At 35.2% G+C, this 24,983-nt stretch overlaps 1 protein-coding gene across 2 annotated transcripts in view; it reads right to left on the bottom strand.

Moving 5' to 3' along the window:
- The window catches only part of ETNK1 (ethanolamine kinase 1), a 66,816-nt gene that overhangs the window by 30,080 nt on the left and 11,753 nt on the right, over positions 1-24,983 (bottom strand). For both annotated transcript variants that reach the window (XM_047865931.1, XM_047865932.1), the window contains exons 2-4: positions 16,271-16,530; positions 4,373-4,513; positions 1,498-1,640 (exon numbers count right to left, since the gene is read on the bottom strand). In XM_047865931.1, coding sequence (XP_047721887.1) covers positions 1,498-1,640; positions 4,373-4,513; positions 16,271-16,530 — 544 coding nt within the window. The remainder of the gene's footprint in view (positions 1-1,497; positions 1,641-4,372; positions 4,514-16,270; positions 16,531-24,983) is intronic.

Raw genomic sequence — 24,983 nt, 5'->3', positions numbered from 1 at the left:
AACTTGCAGTTAAAAATAAAGCTGAGTGTCCACTTCAAAAGTAAGATGAAGTCCCTCACTTGAAATTCTATTATAAAATGTGTTATTTGGTCTTGCACTGAACTAAAAAGCTAACACATTGTTTAATGTAAAACTAGTACTCATGTCTCACAAATGGCATTGAGATTTGGTTACTAGTAATAATGCAGTATATACATGACAAATGACAATTATATGTAATAAATGGACAATATATAATGAAGGACACTGTCAAGTACTTCATGTTTTAGGGTATACCTTAAGTTTTTTTAAAAAATATTTCTACACCAAAACTTCAAGACATTCAAACTAAAGATGTTAGCTCACTGCATTTAAAAATAGAATCTCTAATCCAGATAAAAATATAAAATATAACAGATACTCAGACACGTTTTTGAAAATATGTGCTTCAGTCTACCATCCTTGACAGTGCTTTTTGGTTGACTTTCTTCAAGCTAAAGGCAGTTACAAATATTAATAACCTTTCCATTAGAACAGTCTCGACTTACAATCTAATAAGAATGGTCATAAATAGCAATTTAATAGAATTATGACCATTTAATCAGAATTCTTTGACTTTAGCATCTTCACAAAAATACTTTTGACTTAAAATAATCTTCCAACTATAATGACTACTCTCAAAACGGATTTCCTTTAAAATGCAAGGGTCAGAGTTTCAGACTTTCTGGATTAATACTAAACCTTCAGCCAAAATTATATTTTTTAATTTCAACTTATTACTAAAGGGAAATCTATGCTTTAGCAACCAAACCTCAAACCACTTTATCCAATAATATAATACAACCAAGAGTTTCTTAAATATGGAAACAGAGAATTTGAATACAAGATATAAACAATCACAGAAAAACATTTCACCAAAAAGTATCACTGTCTATACCTCAAAAATGTTAAAACTATTTACCAAAGTTTCATGATTATTAGTTGAGTAGGTACAAATTTCAGCAAGTACAAATAACATTTCCTCCATATGTAGCTCTCTCCTTATCATCAAAATATCTAACAAATCAGAATAAAGAGGTAATAGAGAACCTGGAGACAAATTTGTTTCTAATACTGCTGTCCTCCCCAACACTGAGAAAATTATGTATTTATTAAAAGCAGTGCAATGTCAGTTGCCTTTTCAGTAACTCCCATTACAAGCAGGTACATTTTCAAACCATAAATTACCAAATAGGTTTTACAGTTAAATTTATAAACAAAATCATTTTATCATTTTTCATTTAATTCTTAACAAGAACCACAAGCTTTCTAAGAAACGTATTTTATACAACTATATAAAGAATATATTCCTAATTTAGCAGAGTTACCATGACTTTTTAACCTAAAAGAAAATAAAGACTTCATGAATGTTTTTAATCCTAACACCTGAATTAAATTTATTTACTGATACATAGATCAAAGGACCATTAAGAACATCAAAGAACTCAACTTTACTTACTGCTAAAGTCAGATACCTACCTTGTTTCTCATTGTAGATTATATTCTTACACAATAGGTCATTATGGCAAAGCACAACAGGTGACCCCAGGTTGGAAAGAATCTCCTTCATCCAAGTCATTTCTTCCTGAAGAATCTGAGAGCTTGGGATATCACTTAAAAACCTTTAAGTTTAAAAACAAAAAAGAAATTACATCCTGTTTACATTAATGACTTTTTCAAGTTTAATTAAAGATTAAAATCTATTTTTAATAAATTCTTTCCATTCAATACCACAGATTCCTGAGTTAAAATAAGCCAATTATTCTAAAAGTTGGAATAAAGGAAAATCTTTACAATGAACTTAATATGAATTAAAAAAAAAAAAAAAACCTAAGTAAAAAGGAAAGTAGAAAAGTAAAAAAATCAATTACTATAAAATTGGGGGAGGAAAGGAATACATGACATATATACATATACTTAATAGCTAACATTTACTAAGCTCTAATTCTAAATGTTTTACATTTATCTCTAAGACACAAAGAGTTCAATAAAAAGAGGTTTAAGTACATTATTTAAAGTTATAAAGACAGTTTATTAAAGAACTAAAACATCTATTTCAAGTTTAGAAGGGTGAATGCTAACTTTACCTATCAAAGTCAACAGGCATGATCTATTATTGATAAACCAAGTAAATTATATGATAATCATCAGGTATTATCTGTGATAATCATATCGTAGAATACTCCCATTATCTATTATAGAAATGGTCTGAGTAGTGAAACTAGGAAGTAGGGTAGCTAGGGTGGCAAGCAGGACTACAGATTATGGCTTTTGAATCCTACACTCACTCTTCTGTACCATTATGCTGTATTTATATTCACTTGATAAAAATAAAACAAAACAAAAATAGAATGCTACCACTAACTCTTCCAGGGTACCATCTGGCTTACAAAATTGCTGTTAGTTTACACTTTCTCTTTCCTTAACACTTTAAGCCAAGTTTTCTTCATTCTTCCTTTACAGTCTCTCAAACTACTCTCTTACTTTTCCATTTTATAATAGACTCTCTATCAATTAATTTAATTTTAATGAATCTATCTATTCAAGTGATTCCTGCATTTTCCCACTACTGCCATTCTTCTCTACACAGATTCCAAAAGTAATCCTTACATGCATGCTCTTTTGAAGACGGTGTAACTGTTCAAGAAACTATGTAAAATCTATAGTGTTGAATAGAAATAACTAAAACTCAAAGGATTGAACGTGATAATTACAATCATATACAAACAAAAAGGAACCAAAAAAATATGAAACATACTTCACATACTTTGTTTTTAATGTTTTAGTTGTGTATTATCTATGTATACAATATCTATGTATTTTGCATATACTATCTCAATCCCCATAAAAACCTTAAAAGGTAAATATACTACTCTTGTTATTTCCATTTTACAGGCGAGGAACAGGTAGCAGTTCCAGGTAACAGAACTGCAACAGTTCTGCCCAAAGTTACACAGCAGAACTGTTAAATGGCAGAATTAAGGCTTCACCCTAGGCAATCTGGACTCCAGAATCTTGTGCTCTTAATCCACACAATACTATGCTGCCTCCAAACTCTGCATTATCTTATAAAGTCAAGAAAATCTTACATTCACCATTGCCATCTACTTCGTTATTTTTAAGTGACATTCCCCCAAATTTTTTAATAAAATAGTTATTTCAAAAGAGGATTTTGTGGGGGTTTCTGCTGTCACTTCCTGAATATCTAGCATACTGGACACATTTACAGATGTTTGCCTAACCCAAGTAAAAGGGTATACTGTCCCTATCAAAGTCTGACAAACTACCTGCAAATAAAAACACATACACTGAGTGAATCAAACTAATCTGTGAAATAATCCAACTCAACAGAACAATAGTCATTTTTCTCTAATGAATTATAAAAAGTAAACAGAAAGAAGGAAAGCTCTATAGGTCCTGCCTGCCTCTACTGTCCTTAAAATGAAAAATTCCTGAATAGATATAAAGGGGAAAATAAAATTCCTAATTTTTATACTAGTATTAATCACACTGTATAAAAATGTGTTCATATAACTTAGATTCCAAGTACTAATTTACAAGTGTTTTTATATAAAATATAATGAAGTGCCTTACTTTTTGAACCTAGGGAGTCAGTTTTACAAAAGCCAAGTAAGACTCCAGTAATTGAGGGGCACCTGGGTGGCCCAGTCAGTTAAGCGTCCAACTCTTGATATCAGCTCAGATCATGATCTCATAGTTGTGATCAAACCCCACATCAGGCTCTGCACTGAGGCGTGCAGCCTGCTTGGAATTCTCTCTGCCTCTCCCTACCCCCGCCCCCCACACCTCCTACCCCTCTCAAAAGAGTCAAGTAATTGAATTTTCAACCTTATTACCTGGGGCTTAAATTCTCAGTAAACTAAGACAATGCAAACTTTTTCACACTCCAGTATTACTACACTGTAGTAGTAAATGTAAATTTCTCCGCCTATTTAAAACAGCTTTTAACAAAAAGAATTCTTTAAAAAAGGGCTCCATGGCCAACTCATTCTATGCAAAAAGTACCCCTTCAGAGCAATCATTACTCTATCCTTCTTCCAAATAAATGTTTCTGTATTTGTTTCTTGACTGGTCATCTCTACCATCTACATACTACCCACTTCTCAGGATTGTGTAGATTGTCTTTTTTGTTCTTGAGTTGGCTGGGCGAGAAAGGCAGTTACACTCCTGTAGTGCCATCTTGAGAGTCAGATGAAGCAATGCTAATTTAATCAAATACTAAGAGAGCAACCAAGCCAGATTTTATACACAGAAACCTTGTAAGCTACCTCTAAAACCCTATTATGTATAGCAAAACAAGGTAAAACAATTTCAAATGTAAAAGTAATTTTACCTTTTATTAAGGTCTTCATCTGCAAATCCTGTAGGAATGAGAGAGAAATATTTTCCCATCTTTAGCCATAGATTGGATTTGGGAATCCAGCCATTGTGTGCATGGATAGCATGGATTTTAGCAAGCTGACGTGCTATGAGTCTGTTTTAAGACAAAACAGCATAAAAAGAAAATGTTAAGTATCATAGGTTTTATGTCTACTCGTGGGTAAACTAAAATAACTAGTATGCATTTATTTTAGAACAGGATTTCATTTTTATCTTATGTAAGAGTCAAAATTAATTTGTCAAGGCAACTCTCAGAAGGAGAGGCAAACAAATGATTAAAGCATCAGCAGGAAAAAAACACCTACAATTGATACAGTGAATAAATGTTATATCCAAAAGGGGTTGAGTATCTAGAAATAAGTGGTCTATTCTGATTCCATAAACAATGGTTAGGACCAGCAGAACAACAAAAAATTATAAATGATTTCAAGGCACATATTAGACATTAATCAGCAATACATTTAAATTGCGCTGTTTAAATAAACTTTAAAAAAAAAGGTCTTTTGATGTCAGAATCAATCTTCTCAACTCAACAAAATAATTTGAAGCTATGTATACGTGTATCCATGCTATCTTTTTATCTGTAGAACCTAGAACAGCAAACGCTAGTATAAGAATAAGCATGCAAAACAAGTTACCAAACAGCCTATAAAGACTAGCAGGTGGGAAAAATGACTTAATAGTAAATAATGACTTAATAGTAAGAACTTAAAACTGGCTAATTTTGAAGATGCTCACAATCTAATGTAATGCTCTTCAAAGTACAAGTTTTAGGAGCTATGACATAGCGCCATCTAGAATGTCTGATGCCCCACCTCAGATGTACTGAATCACAATAACTGAGGGTGGGACCCTGCACTCTCATTTTAAACAAGATCTCCAGGTGATCGCAATACACTGTAAAGTTTGAGAAACACTGATATAATGCTCCAATTCCGCAGCCTGGCTCTATACTGAAATCAAACTTCAGAAACATAAACACATACACATCTACATACATAAATAAATAAACGCCAAGGTATTACCCTTAAAAATTCTGATTTAATTGTAGTACAGCCAGGGCATCAAGATATTTAAGTTTCTCAGAGGACTCTGATATGCAAAAGTGTTTGAAAACTGCTGCATTAAAGCACACAATACTCTAGCACTGTAGTACTGTGATTAAATACACAGTTTTATTATATTTTTATAGTATGGTGAATATTCTTATGTACCTAGTTTCTAGTAATAAAAGAGTTCTGATTTTCTTTTGAAGAAATCTCCATTCCCTTCACTTTTAGTTCATGTGGTTCATATAAGCTGACCTCAATCCTAACCCTGTATCACATCTGTAGCACTAATTTTAGGAGTTAGAATATGACACAGAATTGCCCAGAGCATTCCATTCTTCCATATTTGTTCCACGATGATTGCTTCTGAGCATATTATTCAAACTAAGCCAAAGGGAATTTTCGTTGATGCTTCTGACTAGTTGAAACTATTAGAAAAAGAAGAACTCCCCTGCTCCCTGCCCTCCTCCCACCACTGCTAAACTGATTAGATAGGCCTGTAATTGCTAATAATAATAATTGCCATCTTTTTTTTTTAAGGTTTTATTTTTAAATAATCTCTATACCCAACGTGGAGCCCAACCATACAACCCAAAGATCAAGAGTCACATGCTCCAATGACCAAGCCAGCCAGGTACCCCTATTACTGCCACTCTTAAGAAAACTTGTAAGACTATAAAGCTAACACAGAATAAAAGAGAAACGTGATACTGCTCTAATGACAATGTTAACAGTCCCTGGATCCACCCATGCTTGAACTCAGTATCCTCAGCTATATGCACCAATAAATCCCTCCTTCTTTAAGTCAGTTTGAATTTTCCAATTATCAAGAGTCCTAATATATTACCAAAATATTACACAAATTAGATTACCTAATACATTACACAAAATACGTGCGCCTTGGTTCATATCTCTCAAATCAGCAAACATTGCTTTACATAAATTAAGTAAGTATTGCTTGACTGACCTTCCCCCAGACCATATATATATATATATACATATATATATGTATTCATGTCTATATGAATATACACACAAAAAAAATCTAGTTTTAGCCAATCTCACACACACACACATACACACACACACACACACACACACACACACATATATATAAAGGTAGGCCCAAATGCATATATGGTACTTTAAGCACCAAGAAACTTAATGAAAAAGTCAGATAACAAAACCAAAACAAAGTTTTGTATATATACACATACATACATATATACTTACACCTGCACGTGTATATGTGACACATACATCTTAAGCCCATTAAGAACTGATGTTAAAACTTTAAAGAGGAAAGCCAGGACCAAAAGGCTTGAAGAAAGGTACAATCCATGTTACACAAACTCAAAGGGCAATCTATGTCAACCAAACCTTACGTTCTAGAAATGTTTACTGAACAAATGAGACCAGTGATTCAGGAGAAGGATCACATAGTAGAACACGTATTTAACACGGACAAATTTTATTTGCTGTGGTTTTTTAAAATAAGTGAATAGTAGTGTCATTTTTCATAGTTTTACCCCAAAGTCTGTACGAAACCCTGATTTACAAAATACAAAATGTAGTCTCAGAAGTTATCCAATTATCAATTATTCAGCTGAGAGTGACTGAAATGACAATTCTACAGTAAATACTTCAAAACTGAATAAAATGTTACCCAAGGGGCTCTTAGAATTTAAGGGAATTTGTTAAACATGAAGAGCTACTAGAAGAGAAAGCACCTACTAATTTTGAGTGCCTTCAAATTTTCTGACAGAAAGGTGGGTAACAGGCTGAGCCAGGATTTGGAAGATTGCATGATGCAAAAGCCAAGCCTTTGTCACTATAGACACCCCCCCACCAGAACACTACATTGAATTAGTTGGATTTTCATTCTGACTCTGCCATTGTTACTTTCGGTCTGAACTTAAATAAGCAAATCATTTCATTTCTGAGTGTCAGATTCCTAATAAGAAAAACAAAATTATTGGGGGGAGAAAGAAAAAAAAAAGGTAGAAGCAACACAAATATCCATCCATGGATGAGAGGATAAACAAAATGCAATACATACATAAAATGGAGTATTTGACTTAAAAAGGAAGGAAATTCTGACACATACTACAAGACAGGTGAACCTTGAAGACACCCTACTAAGTGCAATAAACCAATCAACAGACAAAAGTGTGATTCGACTTACATGAGGTATCTAAGGCAGTCAAATTCATACAGATAGAAAGTAGAATGAAGGCTGCCAAGGCTGGGGGTAGGGGAGAACTGGAAAGTTGCTGTTTAATGCATATAAAATTTTAGTATTATAAGATGAAAATAACTGTGGAGGCTGGATGCAAAACAATGGGAATGTACTTAATACTACTTAACAGTATACTTTAAAAATAATAGAGTGCAAATGTTATATGCCTTTTTACTGGCCAGCACCTCCACCAAAAAAAATTTTTTTTAATTAAATAAATTAAATGGTTATACAGTTCTTAACAAGACTTGATTAGAGCAATTCAGTTATTTTCTCTTAGTAAATTTTACATACAACAGACAAAAACTACAAAAATATCTCTTCAATAATGTAATTCTGCACTACTTACTTAATAAACCATGATGTTTGGGGGTTTTTTTTGTTTGTTTTTTTTTTTGAGAGAGCATATGTGCATACAGGCAGGGGAGGGGTAGAAAGAGAAAGGGAGAGAGAATCCCAAGCAGGCTCCACATTGTCAGCCTAGAGCACCAATGTGCCTGAATCCACGAACCTGAGACAAAATCGAGTCGGGTGCTTAACTGGGCCATCCAGGCACCCTTAAACCATGAATTTTTATTTGTATATATAACAAAGTAATCAAAAATTACCTCAAGATTTCTGATTTTCACTGTCATAGATTGGTCCTTCTTCTACCTGGTCTCAGTTAAGTAAGGCTTCCCTGCACTAATATCAAGGCAAATGCTACTTTAAAACCCCACACTCAGTAAAACAAAACATTTGAAAATTTCAAGGCTTCGGAGAACTTCTTAAATATTCAATAATACTAATTGCTCCCACTCTTGTAAGCTTTCAAAAAATTAAGAGTATTATAACAATAACAGGAATTTTTTTAATTGAAAAGTAATCTCTAATCTTACCACTCCAATAGAGCTTGTTTCATTTTTACATACTCCCTTTGGGTTTTCACATAAGCAAATTATTGTGTGATTGTAGCAAAGTTCATCTATTAAGTGAATTTTTTCCTCTTAGGCCTGCATCAGCCATTCTGCATTATTTTAGACAATATCCAAAATTATGATTTCAATAATAGTACATTTATTTGTGTTTATATGCCTTGGTTATACCTGACTGTAAGAGCTGTCATGATAGAAACATACTATATAACTTTATTTTATGATTATATATTGCCCTACTGATTTCCGAGAACATTACCAATATCACGTATAACCCACAATGTACAATGTACCAGTTCCGCTACAATACATACAACATTGGAAGTGTTTTTTAGTTATGCATTTTGATAAATGTGCAATAATTGATTTTAAACTGCATTTTTCCCATGATGTCTGTTGATGGGTGGGTTTTTTTACATTTTTTTTCAAGTTTTTATTTTCAGAGAGAGAGAATGAGCAGGGGAGGGGCAGAGAGAGGGAGAGGGAGAGAATCCCAAGCAGGCTCCACATTGTCAGTGCAGAGCCCAATGAGGGGCTTGAACTCATGAACCTTGACATGACCTGAGCCAAAATCAGGAGTTGGAGCTTAACCAACTATCACCCAGTCTCCCCCAAGTGGTTTTAAATTAAACTATAGCCAGGATTCCTAGCAAGAGGCAAGTAAAGTATTAGATAAACACCTGATGAGAAAATTCCCAAACATCTGTGAACTTTAAAAAATTTTCTGAAGGTCTCTCCAATACTTGTTTGCTACAGAAAAGTTCAAATAAAACATGTCATGGTAAACTTCCATAAGCTGAATTACTAGTTAAGCATTAACTTGGTACAACTTGTCTTTATCATACCATTCTCTCACAGCCTCTTGCCTGCTCTGCCTTTTCCTGTAAGGTTCAGTTTAAATGAGATCTCAGTGAAACACTGCCAAATTTACCCAAGTATACACAGTAAATTATCTGTACTTTTTTTTTGAAAACCTTTTCTGTTTTCTGTGTATACTATTTAGCTTACTTTTTTCCAAGATTATTGTCCGTCACACTGCAAATTACTAGGAGAAAAGGGATTGTCTGAATTCTTTTTCCTTCTCTAGACTAAACATAAATATGTATCAAATTTTTATATTCAAAGTAAATACTCTATACAATCATAATATACACAAGTGGCAAGTAGCTATGCCTGAAGGAGCCAAAGCCAAGACAGCACCTTGGACTTTGATCTAAGGCTCAATCAGCACTTACTGAAGCTCTGATTAATCAATCAGTCCAGACTGTTAGCTGCATATCAAGCTTACCTAATAACAACAGCTCAAAATGTGACACCTAACCCGAAATTAGTAATAAGTCCTTATTTAATAAATCAAATCCTTTTACCATAAATATATGAAATTCATTTTCTAAAGGAGAAAAGCTAAATGCAAGCACATCAATCATCCCAAATTTACACCCCTAACCTCTTCTTGGGGCTCCAGAATTATCATTTATTCAATTGCTTACTCAATTTTTTTTTAAAAAGTATTCCACTGTACATATTTGAAACCAGTAAAAACCATATTCCCTTTTAAAATCATTTATAATTCAGCTATGACCTTCTTTCAATTAGCTCTTCTTTTTATATTTTCTGTGTTTTACAGTAATTAACAAAACCTTCTGGGGGTACCTGGGTAGCTCAGTTGGTTAAGAGTCCAACTCTTGATTTCAACTCAGCTCATGATAAGATCAAGACCAATGCTGGGCTCTGCACTGACAGCACAGAGCTTACTTGGGATTCTTTCCCCACTGCCTTTCCCCTGCTTGCACTCACTCACATGCACGCTCCCTCTCAAAATAAATAAACATTTTAAAGGAGAAAGAAATTTTAAAAACCTGAACACTTATACATACCATAAGAGAATTACACTGTAACTTGAAATAAATTTAATAGGAAAAAAGGTAAATAGCTAGTGTTACTACTTATAGTGTCAACTAGCCATATCCTTACCTGTCATCTTCTTTGCTTTCTTTTTCAACCTCCATTCTTTTTTTCAAAAATATGAGTCAATTGGGGGTGCCTGGGTGGCTCAGGCTGAGTGTCCCACTCTTGATTTTGGCTCATGTCATGATCTCATGGTTGTGAAATCGAGCCCTGTGTCAGGCTCTGCGCTGAGCATGGAGCCTGCTTGGGATTCTCTCTTCCCATCTGCCCATCCCCTGCACACATGGGTGTGCACATGGGCTCTCTTCTCAATAAATAAATGAACATTTAAGAAAAAACTATAGGTCAATTCAATATATCATTCACTGTAAGCTAAGTGTCATAGAACTTAATTAAATATATTGTTGGGGCACCTGGGTGGCTCAGTTGGTTAAACATCTGACTTCAGCTCAGGTCATGATCTCACAGTTCGTGAGTTGAAGTCCCAGCTCAGGCTCTGTGATGACAGCTCAGAGCCTGGAGCCTGCTTTGGATTGTGTGTCTCCCACTCTGCACCTCCCCCACAAGTGCACGCTCTCTCTCTCTCTCTCTCTCTCTCTCTTAAAAATAGACATTAAAAAAATAGAGAGAGAGAGAGAGAGAGAACGCGCGCGCTCTTTGGTCTCTAACAGCATGGGTTCTTTTTTTAATGAAATGTATATATACCTGCATTAGTATCATACATATTCTAAGTAGATCTAACTGAAAGTACAGGAAAAGGCTTCTATATAGACTTTTTTTTTTTAGAGCAATTTTAGGTTCACAGCAAATCTGAGAGGAAGGTTCAGACATTTCCCAAATGCCCCCTACACTGACAGAAACATCACCTCCTTCAGTATCAACATCCTCTACCAAAGTGGTACATTTGTTACAACTGAAGAACCCATACTGGCATATTGTTATCACCCAAAGTCCATAGTTTACATATGGGTACACACTTGGTGTTGTACTTTCTATGGCTTTGAGCAAATTTATGACAGGTATCCACCATAAAGTATCATGCAGACATTTTCACTGCCCTAAAAATTGTTTCACCTATTCATTCCTCCTTCCCTACTAACCCTTAGCAACCACTGATTTTTTTAGTGTCTCCATTGTTTGGTCTTTTTCAGAATGTCATGTAGTTGATTTAATGCAAACATTTTTATGACATGGTATCAAATACCAAAATGAGCCTTAACAAAAATTCAGTATTCTTGATCAAAAACTGTAATTTTCCATCTTTCTACTTAAGATTACATACAATTATGAAAAGCTTTCCCTTTAAAACAGAAATTCTATAATAAGCTTAACAGCAATGATTTAATTATAGAGAATAATCACAAATCAATAGATGGGGACAGCTGCATTTATTTTCTTCTTGAATCTTTTTCACTTTACTTGTAATAGGTGGAGTAATAAAGGCCTTACTATTTTCCTTTACATTTTATGTTCTTTTCTCAGTGAGTAAGTAAAAAGATTAAGCTACTCATTATCTTCTGGGATGTACTTGTACTAGTCACATCACTAATTACTTAAAATCTTACTTTTCTCATCTATTAAAATGGATTTTAATATTATCTATTCCCTAGGATTACTGTGAGTTGACTTTATTAAGATACTTAAGGTGTTTCGGGGTGCCTGGCAGGTTCAGTCAGTAGAGTGTGCAACTCCTGACCTTGGGGTCATGAGTTCAAGCCCCCCATCATGCATAGAGTTTACTTAATTAAAAAATATATTTAAGAAAATGCATACACATAAGGTGTTCAGAACAGTGTCCAGTTCATATTAAGTGTTGTATCAATATTAGCAACCATCATCACTTTAATATATCATTTCTCCAATTAATAAAAATTATAACATACCTGTTACTCTATTACCCATTACTCTATCTTTTTTAAAAACATTAGTTAGGGGCGCCTGGGTGGCGCAGTCGGTTAAGCGTCCGACTTCAGCCAGGTCACGATCTTGCGGTCCGTGAGGTCGAGCCCCGCGTCAGGCTCTGGGCTGATGGCTCAGAGCCTGGAGCCTGTTTCCGATTCTGTGTCTCCCTCTCTCTCTGCCCCTCCCCCGTTCATGCTCTGTCTCTCTCTGTCCCAAAAATAAATAAACGTTGAAAAAAAAATATTTGAAAAAATAAAAACATTAGTTAAAAATAAAATCTTCAGGGACAGCTGGATGGCTCAGTTGGTTAAGAATCCAACTCTTGGTTTCAGCTCATGTCATACTCTCACAATTCATGAGTTCGGGACCCACTTGGAGCTCTGCACTGAGAGTGCAGAACCTGTTTGGGATTCTCTCTCCAGCAATCTCTGCCCCTCCTCTGCTCATCCTCCCTCCCTCTCTCTCTTTCCCCTCCAAAATAAATAAACTTTAAAAATATAAAGTAAAATAAAATCTTAACTTTTTAATGTAAAATGGTCTCTTCAAGAAAGCTAAAATAAAAACTAAAACAAGGGACTACTCATGAGTATTAAGTACCTAAAATAGCTTAGTTGAGAAAGATTCTGAAATCTCCCATGTTCATGAGGAAAGAGTTCCAAGACTGGTTAGTATTGTCTATCACAAACAAGTGGGGGGGGGGGGGGGGGTTAGCGGCAATGATTACTTGCTATGCTACATCTACATGCTGTTTGCATACACCACACACCTTAAGGAACAATATATAATGTTATAATAGTACACAAGAGCAAAAAAAAAAAAGTCTATGAAATTTAAAATTCAGAAAATGTTTCTAAAAGCATAATAAAGTCAATTGATTAGTATTTAATACTTCAATTAATGTCTAAGTTCTCAAAAGCTCTCCATAAGTTAAAATGTGAAAAGTCTTGAGGAAAAAAATTGTAATTATAAAAGCTAACATATTACATAGTGTTTAATACATGCCAGGCATTGTTCTAGACTTTTTACATACACTACAACTTTAATCCTTACAACAACCCCCTAGAAATAGGTACTATTATTATTTGCATTTTTTAGGTAGGAAAACTGAGGCACAAAATGTTTAAGTACTATGCCCAATTTCACATAGCTCATAAAGCTGAAGCAGTCTTATTCCACTGTATATTCATAGTGGCAGAGGTATAATGCCATATATAGAATTTCACATGGCTTTTGGGGCACCTGGGTGGCTCAGTCAGTAAGCATCCGACTTCAGCTCAGGACATAATCTCCCAGTTCATGGTTTCGAGCCCCGCATCAAGTTCTGTGTTGACAGCTTGGAGCCTGGACCTGCTTCAGATTCATTCTGTGTCTCCCTCTCTCTCAAATATAAATATTAAAAAAAAAAAAAAAAGAATTTCACATGACTTTTGATTCTGTAACTTTCCACGATCACTCAAAGAGGAAAAAAACTGTCCTGAGCATCTACTTTCCATCATGAGATTATAGAATAAAGAGAAGTGAGAAATCTTCTGAATATGTACTACTGACCAACAGATAGTACCCACTGCCAATAGTTCAACGAAAAGTTTAAATTCAGTGTGTTAAAGATAGTTTAGGAATATCAACATTAAGGCAGTTAAGACGGCAACACCAGGGGCGCCTGGGTGGCTCAATTGGTTAAGTGTCCAACTTTGGCTCAGGTCATGATCTCACAGTTCTTGAGTGTGACCCCAATGTCGGGCTCTGTGCATCTCAGAGACTGAAGCCTGCTTCAGATTCTGTCTCCCTTGCTCTCTGCCCCTCCCCCACTTGCACTCTGCCTGTCTGTCTCTCTCTCTCAGAAATAAATAAAAACATTAAAAAAAAAAAAAAGAATGCTACACCAGTGGGGTGCCTGGGTGGCTCAGTTGGTTCAGCATCCAATTTGGTTCAGGTCATGATCTCACGGTTTGTGAGTCCATGGGTTCAAGCCCTGCATCGTGCTCACTGCTGTCAGCACAGAGTCTGCTTCAGAGCCTCTGTCCCCCTCTCTCTTTACCCCTTCCCTGCTCATGCTCTCTCTCTCTCTCTCTCTCAAAAATAAAAAAACATTAAAAAAAAAAAAAAAAAAGAAGACTGCTATACCAGTTGAAGTTGTATTAGCTTTAAGCAACTTTCTTCTTAAATCTCTTGGACAAGGACTCATTATTTTCCTCCTTGCTTTAGTTACTAGTAAGATGGCCCTTCTCTATGGAGAAGAGAACATTATGGAATATACTTTTTGTATCTGAATCTAACTCCAGCTTTTCCTTTGGCCTAATTTATGCATCTAATCACCTTTAATCCTGTTATATTGATATACTTCAGACACTGTGAACAAGCTTAAGGGTTTATAAATAAATTTCATACACACGCACGCACAAACCTAAACACAACAAAAAATGTAACACAAATGAAAAAAGACATTATCTATTAATTGGGATCCTTCAATAAATTCTAAACAGGGGAGCCTGGATGGCTTAGTCAGAGGGGTGTATGACTCTTCATTTCAAGGCTGTAGGTTGGAGCACCATGTTGAATGCAGAGATTACTTAAAACCTAAAAAAATACATACTAAACATTATACTCATGTAAGGGAGGAGACTCTATCTTGTTAATAACTGGGGTTTGAATAGATTTCTATACCAAAATATTTTTAAATATTATTTGAAACAATTATAAAATACATAAATACTGGTCCACTCCATTTTCATCACTGTGTTAACATAGCAACTCTTAAAATATGACCCAGGATCCCTGGAACCTCAAAACCCTTTCAAGTTTATACAGTAAAACTACTTTGATAAGGTATTGTTTACCTTTTTCACTCTCTCGTGAGTATACAGTATAGTTTTCAAGAAGCTACATGAAGTGGTGTGATAATGTTATCACACTGATAGCTAACAATGTGCAAGTGAGATTCCTGAATTAAAAAAAGTTGTTTTAATTTCTAACATGGTAAATATTGATAGATGTAACTCACAATACCTCTTTGGGTCCTCAATAACCTTTAAGAGCTGTTAAGGGATCTTGAGACCAAAATGTCTGAGAACTTCTGGTTTAAACTATGAATGAATTTGCAGTTTTCAAATCAAGCTCATTTGCTAGTTTTTAAAAGAAAGAGAACTCTAAAAGACAGCAATTTTAGAAAAATGATCAAGCATATGCAAGACGTTATCGTTATAGAAAACATAATACAATGAATTAAAAAGTAATATAACGTTAACAGAATTAAAAGCATCTTAGTAAGCAAAATCTCTGAAAATATGACCGAGTTACAAAAGTTAGTAATAAGAAATGTGTGATGCTTTAATCCACGCACTACTTTAAAAAATTAAGGGGAAGCCTTGACACTCAGTAGCAGGCTGATCCAAAACCACACGTTAGAGTCCTTTCTTTTGCAAAGAGTCAATAACGAGATGGCAGACAGAAAGGATTTTTTTTCTTCAGCAAAGACAAAGCAGAGTCCAAACTAAAGAAGTTTCTAAATTAACCAAATAATTGCTCAAAGAAAAGGCAATTGCCTTTTAAATATTTAAAAAATATTTCCTGGGGCACCTGGGTGGCTCAGTTGGTTAAGCATCTGACTCTTGATTTCAGCTCAGGTCATGATCTCATGGTTCATGGAATCGAGCCCCACATTGGGCTCCACGTTGAGCACGGACCCTGCTTGGGGTTCTCTCTCTCCCTCTGTCTCTCTCTCTCTCTCTCTCTCTCTCTCTCAAAATAAATAAATAAACATTTAAAATATACATGTAATTCCTTAGTGCACTTAATACTCTTATTCATCAGAAAGAAAAATTTAGAGAAAGTAAATATACCTGAAAATGGCAGGGTTGCAGACATGCTTTGGATCCAATGCTTCTCCCTGTATAAATTCATAGCACAGTCCATTATTGAAGGTACAGTAGAGTTGTGGTGCACAACCATGAGCCTGCAACACTCGGAAACTCTTCACTTCCTCATCTCGATCAACTAACAGCTCAGTCTTATTGCCATAAATTCGCACCAGGACTACATCCTCCATTGTATTACTCACGTAACAGCCAATAAGTTTATTTGTGATTCCATCTGTGAAAAGCTGCCAAAGGAAAAAAAAAGAAGAAAGAAAAAAAATGAGTGAAAAACCAATTATACACTTCATTAACAAATGAAATAGCAGATAACTTGAAAATTACTGAAACATCTACTTTCTAACATAAAAAAAAAACTTTTAAACACAATTTTGCCAAACAGGTCTATAATTTTAATTCTAGATTTAAATAAAAAGGAATGCTACCGCTTAATATGTTGCCCTTAATTCCCATAACATTATGTCTTTTCTCTTGATCCAAAAGCATTAATTATTCAATCTCTAGTACTTCTATACAATGTTTTGATGCTATTGTATCTCAAAGTATACCTTGTACTGCAATCACTATAAATGTGTGTATACACAATCTCCTATGTCTAATAGTCCTGAAACTCTCTGAAAACAGAGACACTGCCCTCTTTCAGCATGGCATTTAACGTATAAAGGTCTTTAATAATATTCACAAGTTTAGGGGGTGCCTGGATGGCTCAGTCGGTTAAGCATCCAACTCTTGGTTTCAGCTCAGGTCATAATCTCAGTCGTGAGATCAAACCTCATGTCCACGCTCAGTACAGAGCCTACTTAAGATCTGCTCTCTCTCTCTGCTCCTCTCCCCTGCTCACTCGAGCTCTCTCCCTAAGATACAAAAATGTTTAAATAATAATAATGTTCACAAGTTTAAATATACAAATATAAATCTACCATACATTACGAATTATGGTAAATCTCCAACTTATAAAAAATGAATTTTAAATGCCCATTTTAAAAGGTTACTTAACACAACATGCATTAGAAGTTGTTGTAAGCATTTAGGTTATAAACTTAATTAGGTTTTAAACTTAAATACTGTGGCTAAAAAGAGAAGTACAACCTTAATGAGAGGAAATGAGAGGTTAAGTAGAAACTTCCACAATATTTTCTAAAAGGACTTTTGGGACTTTTCAAGAGCTTATGTCAAGTATGTCAAGTTCTTTTTTGTATCTGAGCACAAATGGTACACTTAAAAGGCAAACAGATGATTAGCAGTGTTAGTTCAAATCTATTCAAAAACTGCAATTTTTATTTTCCTCCTATTTGATACTAAAACTAATTTTTCTATTTGCTCAAAGCTTTTGGAGGCTCTCAGGTGGAATAAAGGGACAAGAGATAAAAGTCAAAGTGTAAGCAAGAGTTAAGGACATTTTTTTCCAAGAAAACTGTCAAAAAAAAAAAAAAATAACAGGAAAAAGAGCCAAGGGATAAGTTTTAAATGTACACATATTTAGTTAATGCCTGAGAAAAAAATGTAAATGTTTCTATTTCAGTAAGATTATTGTAATGATAAATGACATCTGAAAAGGCTTATATCTTCAGGTGAAAATCTGGAACTGTTTACTAAAGTTAATATAATACACAGCTAACTAGGTTTGGGGGTTTTTTGTTTTAGTTTTTTTTTATGTTTACTTATATTTGAGAGAGAGAGCAGGCATGAGCAGGGTAGGGGCAGAGAAAAAAGGAGACACAGAATCCAAAGCAGGCTCCAGGCTATCAGCACAGAACCCAACTTGGGGCTTGAACTCACAGACCACAAGATCATGACCTGGGCTGAAGTTGGATGCTCAACTGACTGAACCACCCAGTCACCCCAACTAGTTTATATATATATTTTTTAATATATACAAGACTTGACTATTATCCTTATTCACATAATGCAGGTAAATTACATGAGTTAAGTAAAGAGGCTTATTTTAAATACTTTTTCAGGTATGCAGACATACAAGTATTGCTTTCCACCTAGATTTCACAAAATTGTATGTAGAATTGACAAGAAGCATATGCACTTACACTAAATGCAAATCATTTTATTAAAATCTGTGTTGAAAAGCATACTGTCTACTACAAGGTCATATCAATTCATATACATTATTCTGTAACTTCAGATGTACGATAAAATATTTCAACTTACTGTAACAAAGACTGAGAAACTAACCCCAGCATCCTCTATTGTGCAATAACTACATACTTCCAACAAAATAATAAACCATAAATTCTTGTAAAAAAATAAATACATGAATAATATCACTTCACATCTATAAAAATATTGTATGTATAAATAAGGATAGAAATGTCTGCAAAGATATTCAAGAAAATATTAGGCAGACAGGTTAAATCTTGTTTTTTGTTTTGTTTCTCTAAACTTTTTCCTTTTGGTTTATGTATGTTTTCTCACTTCCATTTTCCTGCAATGAGCCTAGTTTACATTTGAAAAATTAAATTACTAACAGAAAAGAAGCCCGACAACTAGGAACTGACCTGGCACACACAGTAAAGCCTTGAGGTTCTATTGAACATAAATAATTTCACAGAACACCAACATCAGGTGAGGCCACTCTGACCACAATGGTTCAAGACAAAAACAAAGCCATTCTGTCTGTAATCATGTCTGAATGTAGACAAAATCATAAAATTTTTTCAAACCACAAAAATGACTAAATATCCCCCTATTTTGGCTAGTATGAATGGCTGCTCTTTGTTTTCAGTCACAGCTTTGGCCCTGTTTCATTCCTCCAGTCCTTTAGATAAGATTAATATATCCCCAGTCACAGACTTGCCCCCACTTCCTGACAACACCAAATCCAGAGGAAAGCCTAGCTTACTTGAACACTTTCCCAAATCAGCAAACCCAAATCCTATTAAGTCCTTTGTAACATCCACTTAAATGAGATCCCTACTATTCCTACCTAGTGGTATAAGTTCTCTCTCAAACCCAACTTGTTTAGCTAAAAGTGTGTTCTTAATGGAGAACACTGGCTTTAAAGATGTATGGATAGGAGCACCTAGGTAGCTCAGTCCGTTAAGTGTCTGACTTCAGCTCAGGTCACGATCTCAAGGTTCATGGGTTCCAACCCCACGTGGGGCTCTGTGCTGAATGCTTGGTCAGAGCCTGGAGCCTCCTTCAGATTCTGCATCTCTTTCTCTCTCTGCCCCCTCCCCCCCCCCCCCCCCCGCCGCGTGCTGTCTCATTGTTTCTCAAAAATAAAGTAATAAAAAAAATTCTTTTTAATAAAGATGTATGGATAATGGTTTTTGCCCTTGGATGGTTCCCACCTCATATATAAACCTACAGGAAACTCAGAAGGTGCTGAACCTTCTGAAACATACAGTAAAATATACTAGGTATATACTAGATACATATACTAGATATATACTAGAAATGTAAATTTTCACCTCAATGGAGGAAGGACAAAACTAATACAAATCTCATGGAGCTCCTTTTCTCAGGAACTATATCTTGCACTGTTTGTCAAATATTTAGGATAGTACTAGCTCAGCGAAAAACATTCTGAACTGAATGATAACAAAAACATTTCAAAACTTGTGGATGCTTGCAGGGTCATGTAAATAAAAATATTAAAAATTAAAAAGGCAGAAAATTAATGATCTAAGCTTCCAGCTCAAGAAGCTAGATAAGTAATTCTTCAAATATATATATATATATATTAGAAAGAGAATAAAAGGGCAAAATTATCAATAAAACACAAAAATTCAACCATCAAAAATTGTTATTTTTAAAGATAAGGTTGATCACTTCCAAGCAAAACTATCAAGGAAAAAAAAAAGAAAACAAACTATCAATAAGATATCAAAACATGCCAAGGACATTACAAGAATATTATAAAGACCACTCTCATGAACATAGTTGCAAAAATTCCAATCAAAATATTAGTAACTAGGGTCACTGGACTGGCTCAGTTGGTACAGTATACAACCCTTGATCTTGGGGGTCATGAGTCTGAGCCCCACATGGGGTGTAGAGATTACTTAAATACTTTAAAAAACATATCAATAACTAATATTTAAAAAGGAGAACACGTCACAACCAAATGGGGCTTACTCTAAAAAGCAAAGGTTTTCAACATTAAAATTTTTTTTAAAAAATCAATGTAATTCAGCTCAACAGAAAAATGGAGGAAAATCATGCAATCATCATGAGAAGCAAAAAAAAAAGTATACCATAAAATCAACACTCGTGTATGATAAACACATGTGCAACTAAGAATAAAATGAAACTTCCTAGGATGCTTGGCTGGCTTAGTCCATAGAACATGCAACTTTTCATCTTAGGGTCATCAGTACAAGCCCCACATTAGGGGCAGAGTTAACTTTAAAAAAAGAAAGTTAGGGGTGCCTGAGTGGCTCAGTTGGTTGAACATCTGACTCTTGACTTTGGCTCAGGTCATGATTTCACAGTCTGTGGGTTCAAGCACCACATTAGGCTCTGCACCATCAGTGCAGAGCCTGCTCAGGATTCTCTCCTTATCTCACTGCCCTTGCCCCACTCGTGCCCTCTCTCAAAAAAGTAAACATTTTTTTTAAAGTTTAAAAACAAAAAGCAAAAATGTGGAGAAAAATTAAAGGACTAAATAAATGGGATATGCCTTGTTTATGGATTTTGAGACTCAATATTGTTAATGATTTTACTTCTCAAAAATCTATAGAGTCCACAAAGTATCAAACTCTCATCCAGTTTCTTTTGTGAAAATTGAAAAGTTGAGTCTACAATTTATATGGCAATTTAAAAAGTCAAGAATAGTCAAGAAAATTTTCAAGAACAAAGTTAAAACCCTGTATCATGGACTACAGTAATTGTATCAGCTTCCAACAACCATAGCAAAGCCTGAGAGTAATCAAGATAGTACAGTACCAGCGCAACAGATAAAACAGACCAAAGGGACAGAACAACATAACCTGGCCCACATACAATGCAACCTGATTTATGACAATGATGACACTATAACGGGGAAAAGATGGCCTTTTCAATAAACAATAATGAGTCAACTGATAGCCACATGGAAAAAAATTAATCATGATCCCTTCTACCTAACATCATACACAATTCTAGATCAAGATATAAAAATATCAAAACAGTAAAGCTTGTACAAAACACAGAAGAATGAACATCTTCATGAGGTTGACACAGGAAGAGATCTCAAGACATAAAACAAGCAACCTATAAGGAAAAAAAATTCAAATACTGGTTTTAAGATTATCAAATATACTACTAAGAGTGAAAGTGCAAGCTACATTTTGGCAGACAATAATTGTAATATTTATTTATTTGAAAAGGACTCAACTCGGGGTGCCTGGGTGGCTCAGTCGGTTAAGCAGCCGACTTTGGCTCAGGTCATGATCTCACAGTCTGTGAGTTCGAGCCCCGCGTCGGGCTCTGTGCTGACAGCTCAGAGCCTGGAGCCTGCTTCAGATCCTGTGTCTCCCTCTCTCTCTGACCCTCCCTCGTTCATGCTCTGTCTCTCTGTCTCAAAAATAAATAAACGTTAAAAAAAAAAAAAAAGGACTCAACTCTACAACATATAAACAACATCTTCACAAAGGAAAAACTGAAAAATCAGCAAAAGATTTGAACAAATACCTCAAAATAGAAGACATCCAAATATCCAACACACACACAAAAAAGATGCCCTTAGCCACCAGCAGAATGCAAATTACACCCATAAGGTATCCCTAATGCCCACAAGAATGATAAAAATAAAGACAAATAATACCAGCTGTTGGTAAAAATGAAACACACTGAAACTATCATATACTGCCATTATGGGTATAACTGGGCACAACCACTTTGGAAAACTGAAAATATGTATTGAGGCTGAAAATACTTAAGCCAGATGACCTAGTTTGAGTCTAACTATTCACCTAACAGAAAGGGTCATTTATGTTCACCAAAAATATATATAATTATGTTTGTAACAGCATAATTTTTAATAGTCAAATACTGAAAACATCCCAAATGTCCATCAACAGTAGGAAATAAAGAAACTGAAGTGCATTCTCACAATGGAATAAGTTACTGTAAGAACTATATATACATGAATAAATCTCTCAAAATTTGAACAAAATCCAGCCCCAGAAACAAAAAAAACAAAAATAGTCCACATGATTCCATTTAAAAAATTCATAAACAAAATTATGATGTAAGAAATCAGGATAGGAGTAATCTTTGGCTGGGGAGAGAGATGATGAATAATGACTACAGGGGAACATAAGAAGATTCAGGGGTACTGTTTCCCCAAATCCGTTTCCTGACCTGGATACTTATTACACAGGTATGGTCATTTTGTAGGAACATTCATCAGGTTCTACACTCGATGAATTGTGTGCTTTTTATTATGTGTATCACTTATCAACAATAAATAGACTTTTATTAAAAAGAGTTAACACAATATTCACAGCGGGAGGAATGTATTTTCACGTTAATCTTCTCATTACCTTCAACGATTTTCCAATTTTACAAAGGTGTAAGAGCAATACACATTTGGAAGAAACCATACTTTGAATATGAATTTTGGGCTGGCGATATGCAGTTTGATCCTCTCATGATGATAGTTAACAGCAGCTGCAGCTCTCAGTCAACCACATGATCATGACAATAAACAACCAATGCACTTCCAACCATTCTGTACCCAAATAACCATTCTGTTTTTCACTTTCAGTACAGTATTCAATAAATTACATACCATATTCAATACTTTATTATAAAATAGTCTTTCTGTTAGATGATTTTACCCAACTGTAGGCAAATGTCAGTGTTCCGGGCACATTTAAGATAGGCTAAGCTAAGCTATGATGTGCAGTAGGTTACATGTGTTAAATGCATTTCCGATTTGGGGGATTTTTTTTTTTTTAATTTTTTTTTTTTTCAACGTTTATTTATTTTTGGGACAGAGAGAGACAGAGCATGAACGGGGGAGGGGCAGAGAGAGAGGGAGACACAGAATCGGAAACAGGCTCCAAGCTCTGAGCCATCAGCCCAGAGCCCGACGCGGGGCTCGAACTCACGGACCGAGAGATCGTGACCTGGCTGAAGTCGGACGCTTAACCGACTGCGCCACCCAGGCGCCCCCCGATTTGGGGGATTTTTGACTTACAATGGGTTTATCAGGACATAACCACATCAGAAGTCAAAGGATACATATATATGAAATGAAATAAAATTTCTTAGTCTATTACATGCATTCTCAAAACAGGTATCACCAAAGAAGCAAGAAAAAGCTATTACAATGGTTTGTGGCTCACCAAAGCTCAATACTACCTGACAAAATCCTATTCTTTGGTATATAATTTCTGTTAGATAGAAATCAACAAAGCTTTTTAATTAATTTCATTTTAATTTTTGTTTCGAGAATAATTATGAAAAGGATTGAGAAACAATGGCCTACAACAAAGACATATTCAATAAATGTTTGTTTATGTATAGACTGATTGTAAAATACCTCAGAAATGCTCAGTTTGTAGAATGAGAAAATTATGGCCGAGATAAATTCCCTTACTTATCCAAAATCACACAATGGAAGAACAGGTTAAAAGCTGGTATTATGACTATTAATCTGTTCCAAGGATATCAAATTTGCTAGCATGATCCTAGACTCAGTGTAATATTGCTAAAGCATTTTGGGGGGAGAAAATAAAAGGCGTTAGAGGGTAAATCCTTGATGCCAGGTGTTTGCCAAATCACCCACAGTATCAAACAGCAGGCGTGCTGCCATCTGTTACAGGAGGTAAAAGTAAATGAAACCTAGCAGATAGATCCAACCTGAGAGGAGTTTCATCACTGAATCTACAATAAAATGCAAAATAATAAGAAACTGGCTAAAGGCACAATTCCCTGGCTATTGTTAGCATACTACCTAGAACAGAAAGCTAAAGACAGTTTTAGGGTGGGCTGTGATGTTAAATAGAGCCAGATTCCAACTGATCCAATCCAACATCAAACTGCTCACTTCAAAACCATCACAAAACAGAAAAATCATACTGAGCAGATTTACAGCTGTTTACCAAAATGATTCAGGTAACGAAGAGACAAAGTCAGGAAACTACTGAAACCAGGGGAGATAGCGTAAAAGTTGTCTTATTTAGTGGGGTCAATATAGCTGGTTCCCTGAAGAACCTTTATTAACATGGCTCATAAGAATGGTTAAGTTAGGAGCAGTCTATGAAGACCATGCCATGTTTGAGCTAATGCAGGATCCATAGCTCAGTGACAGTCCTGAATGGCAGTGACTAACCCAAACAAGAGTGCTAGCCTGGTACAATGAATGAAAGTGGCTAGAAAGTTTGTTTATCCTGAGAAGGGGAAGTGTCCTGTCCCTCCTTTGCATGCAAAGTGGAATAATCCAGATGAAGGGCTGATATGCTATATATACAGACCATACTAGATTTGCTTTCCAGTGACCAAGATATTCAGTATGTCTCACCCCCAGGTCACTATGAATACTGTATGATAAAGATGGCTTCTTTTATGGGGCACCTGGGTAGGTCAACTGGTTAAGCGTCCAACTCTTTGTTTTGGCTCAGGTCATGATCTCATGGTTCATGGGTTCAAGCCCCGTGTTGCGCTCGCGATGTTGGTGTGGAGCCTGCTTGGGATTCTCTCCCCTTCTCTCCCTGCCCCTCCCCTGTTTATTTAT

This window comes from Prionailurus viverrinus, chromosome B4, assembly GCF_022837055.1.
Source record: "Prionailurus viverrinus isolate Anna chromosome B4, UM_Priviv_1.0, whole genome shotgun sequence".
Taxonomy (NCBI): Eukaryota; Metazoa; Chordata; class Mammalia; order Carnivora; family Felidae; genus Prionailurus; species Prionailurus viverrinus.
This window is presented reverse-complemented; position numbering and strand designations above follow the sequence as displayed.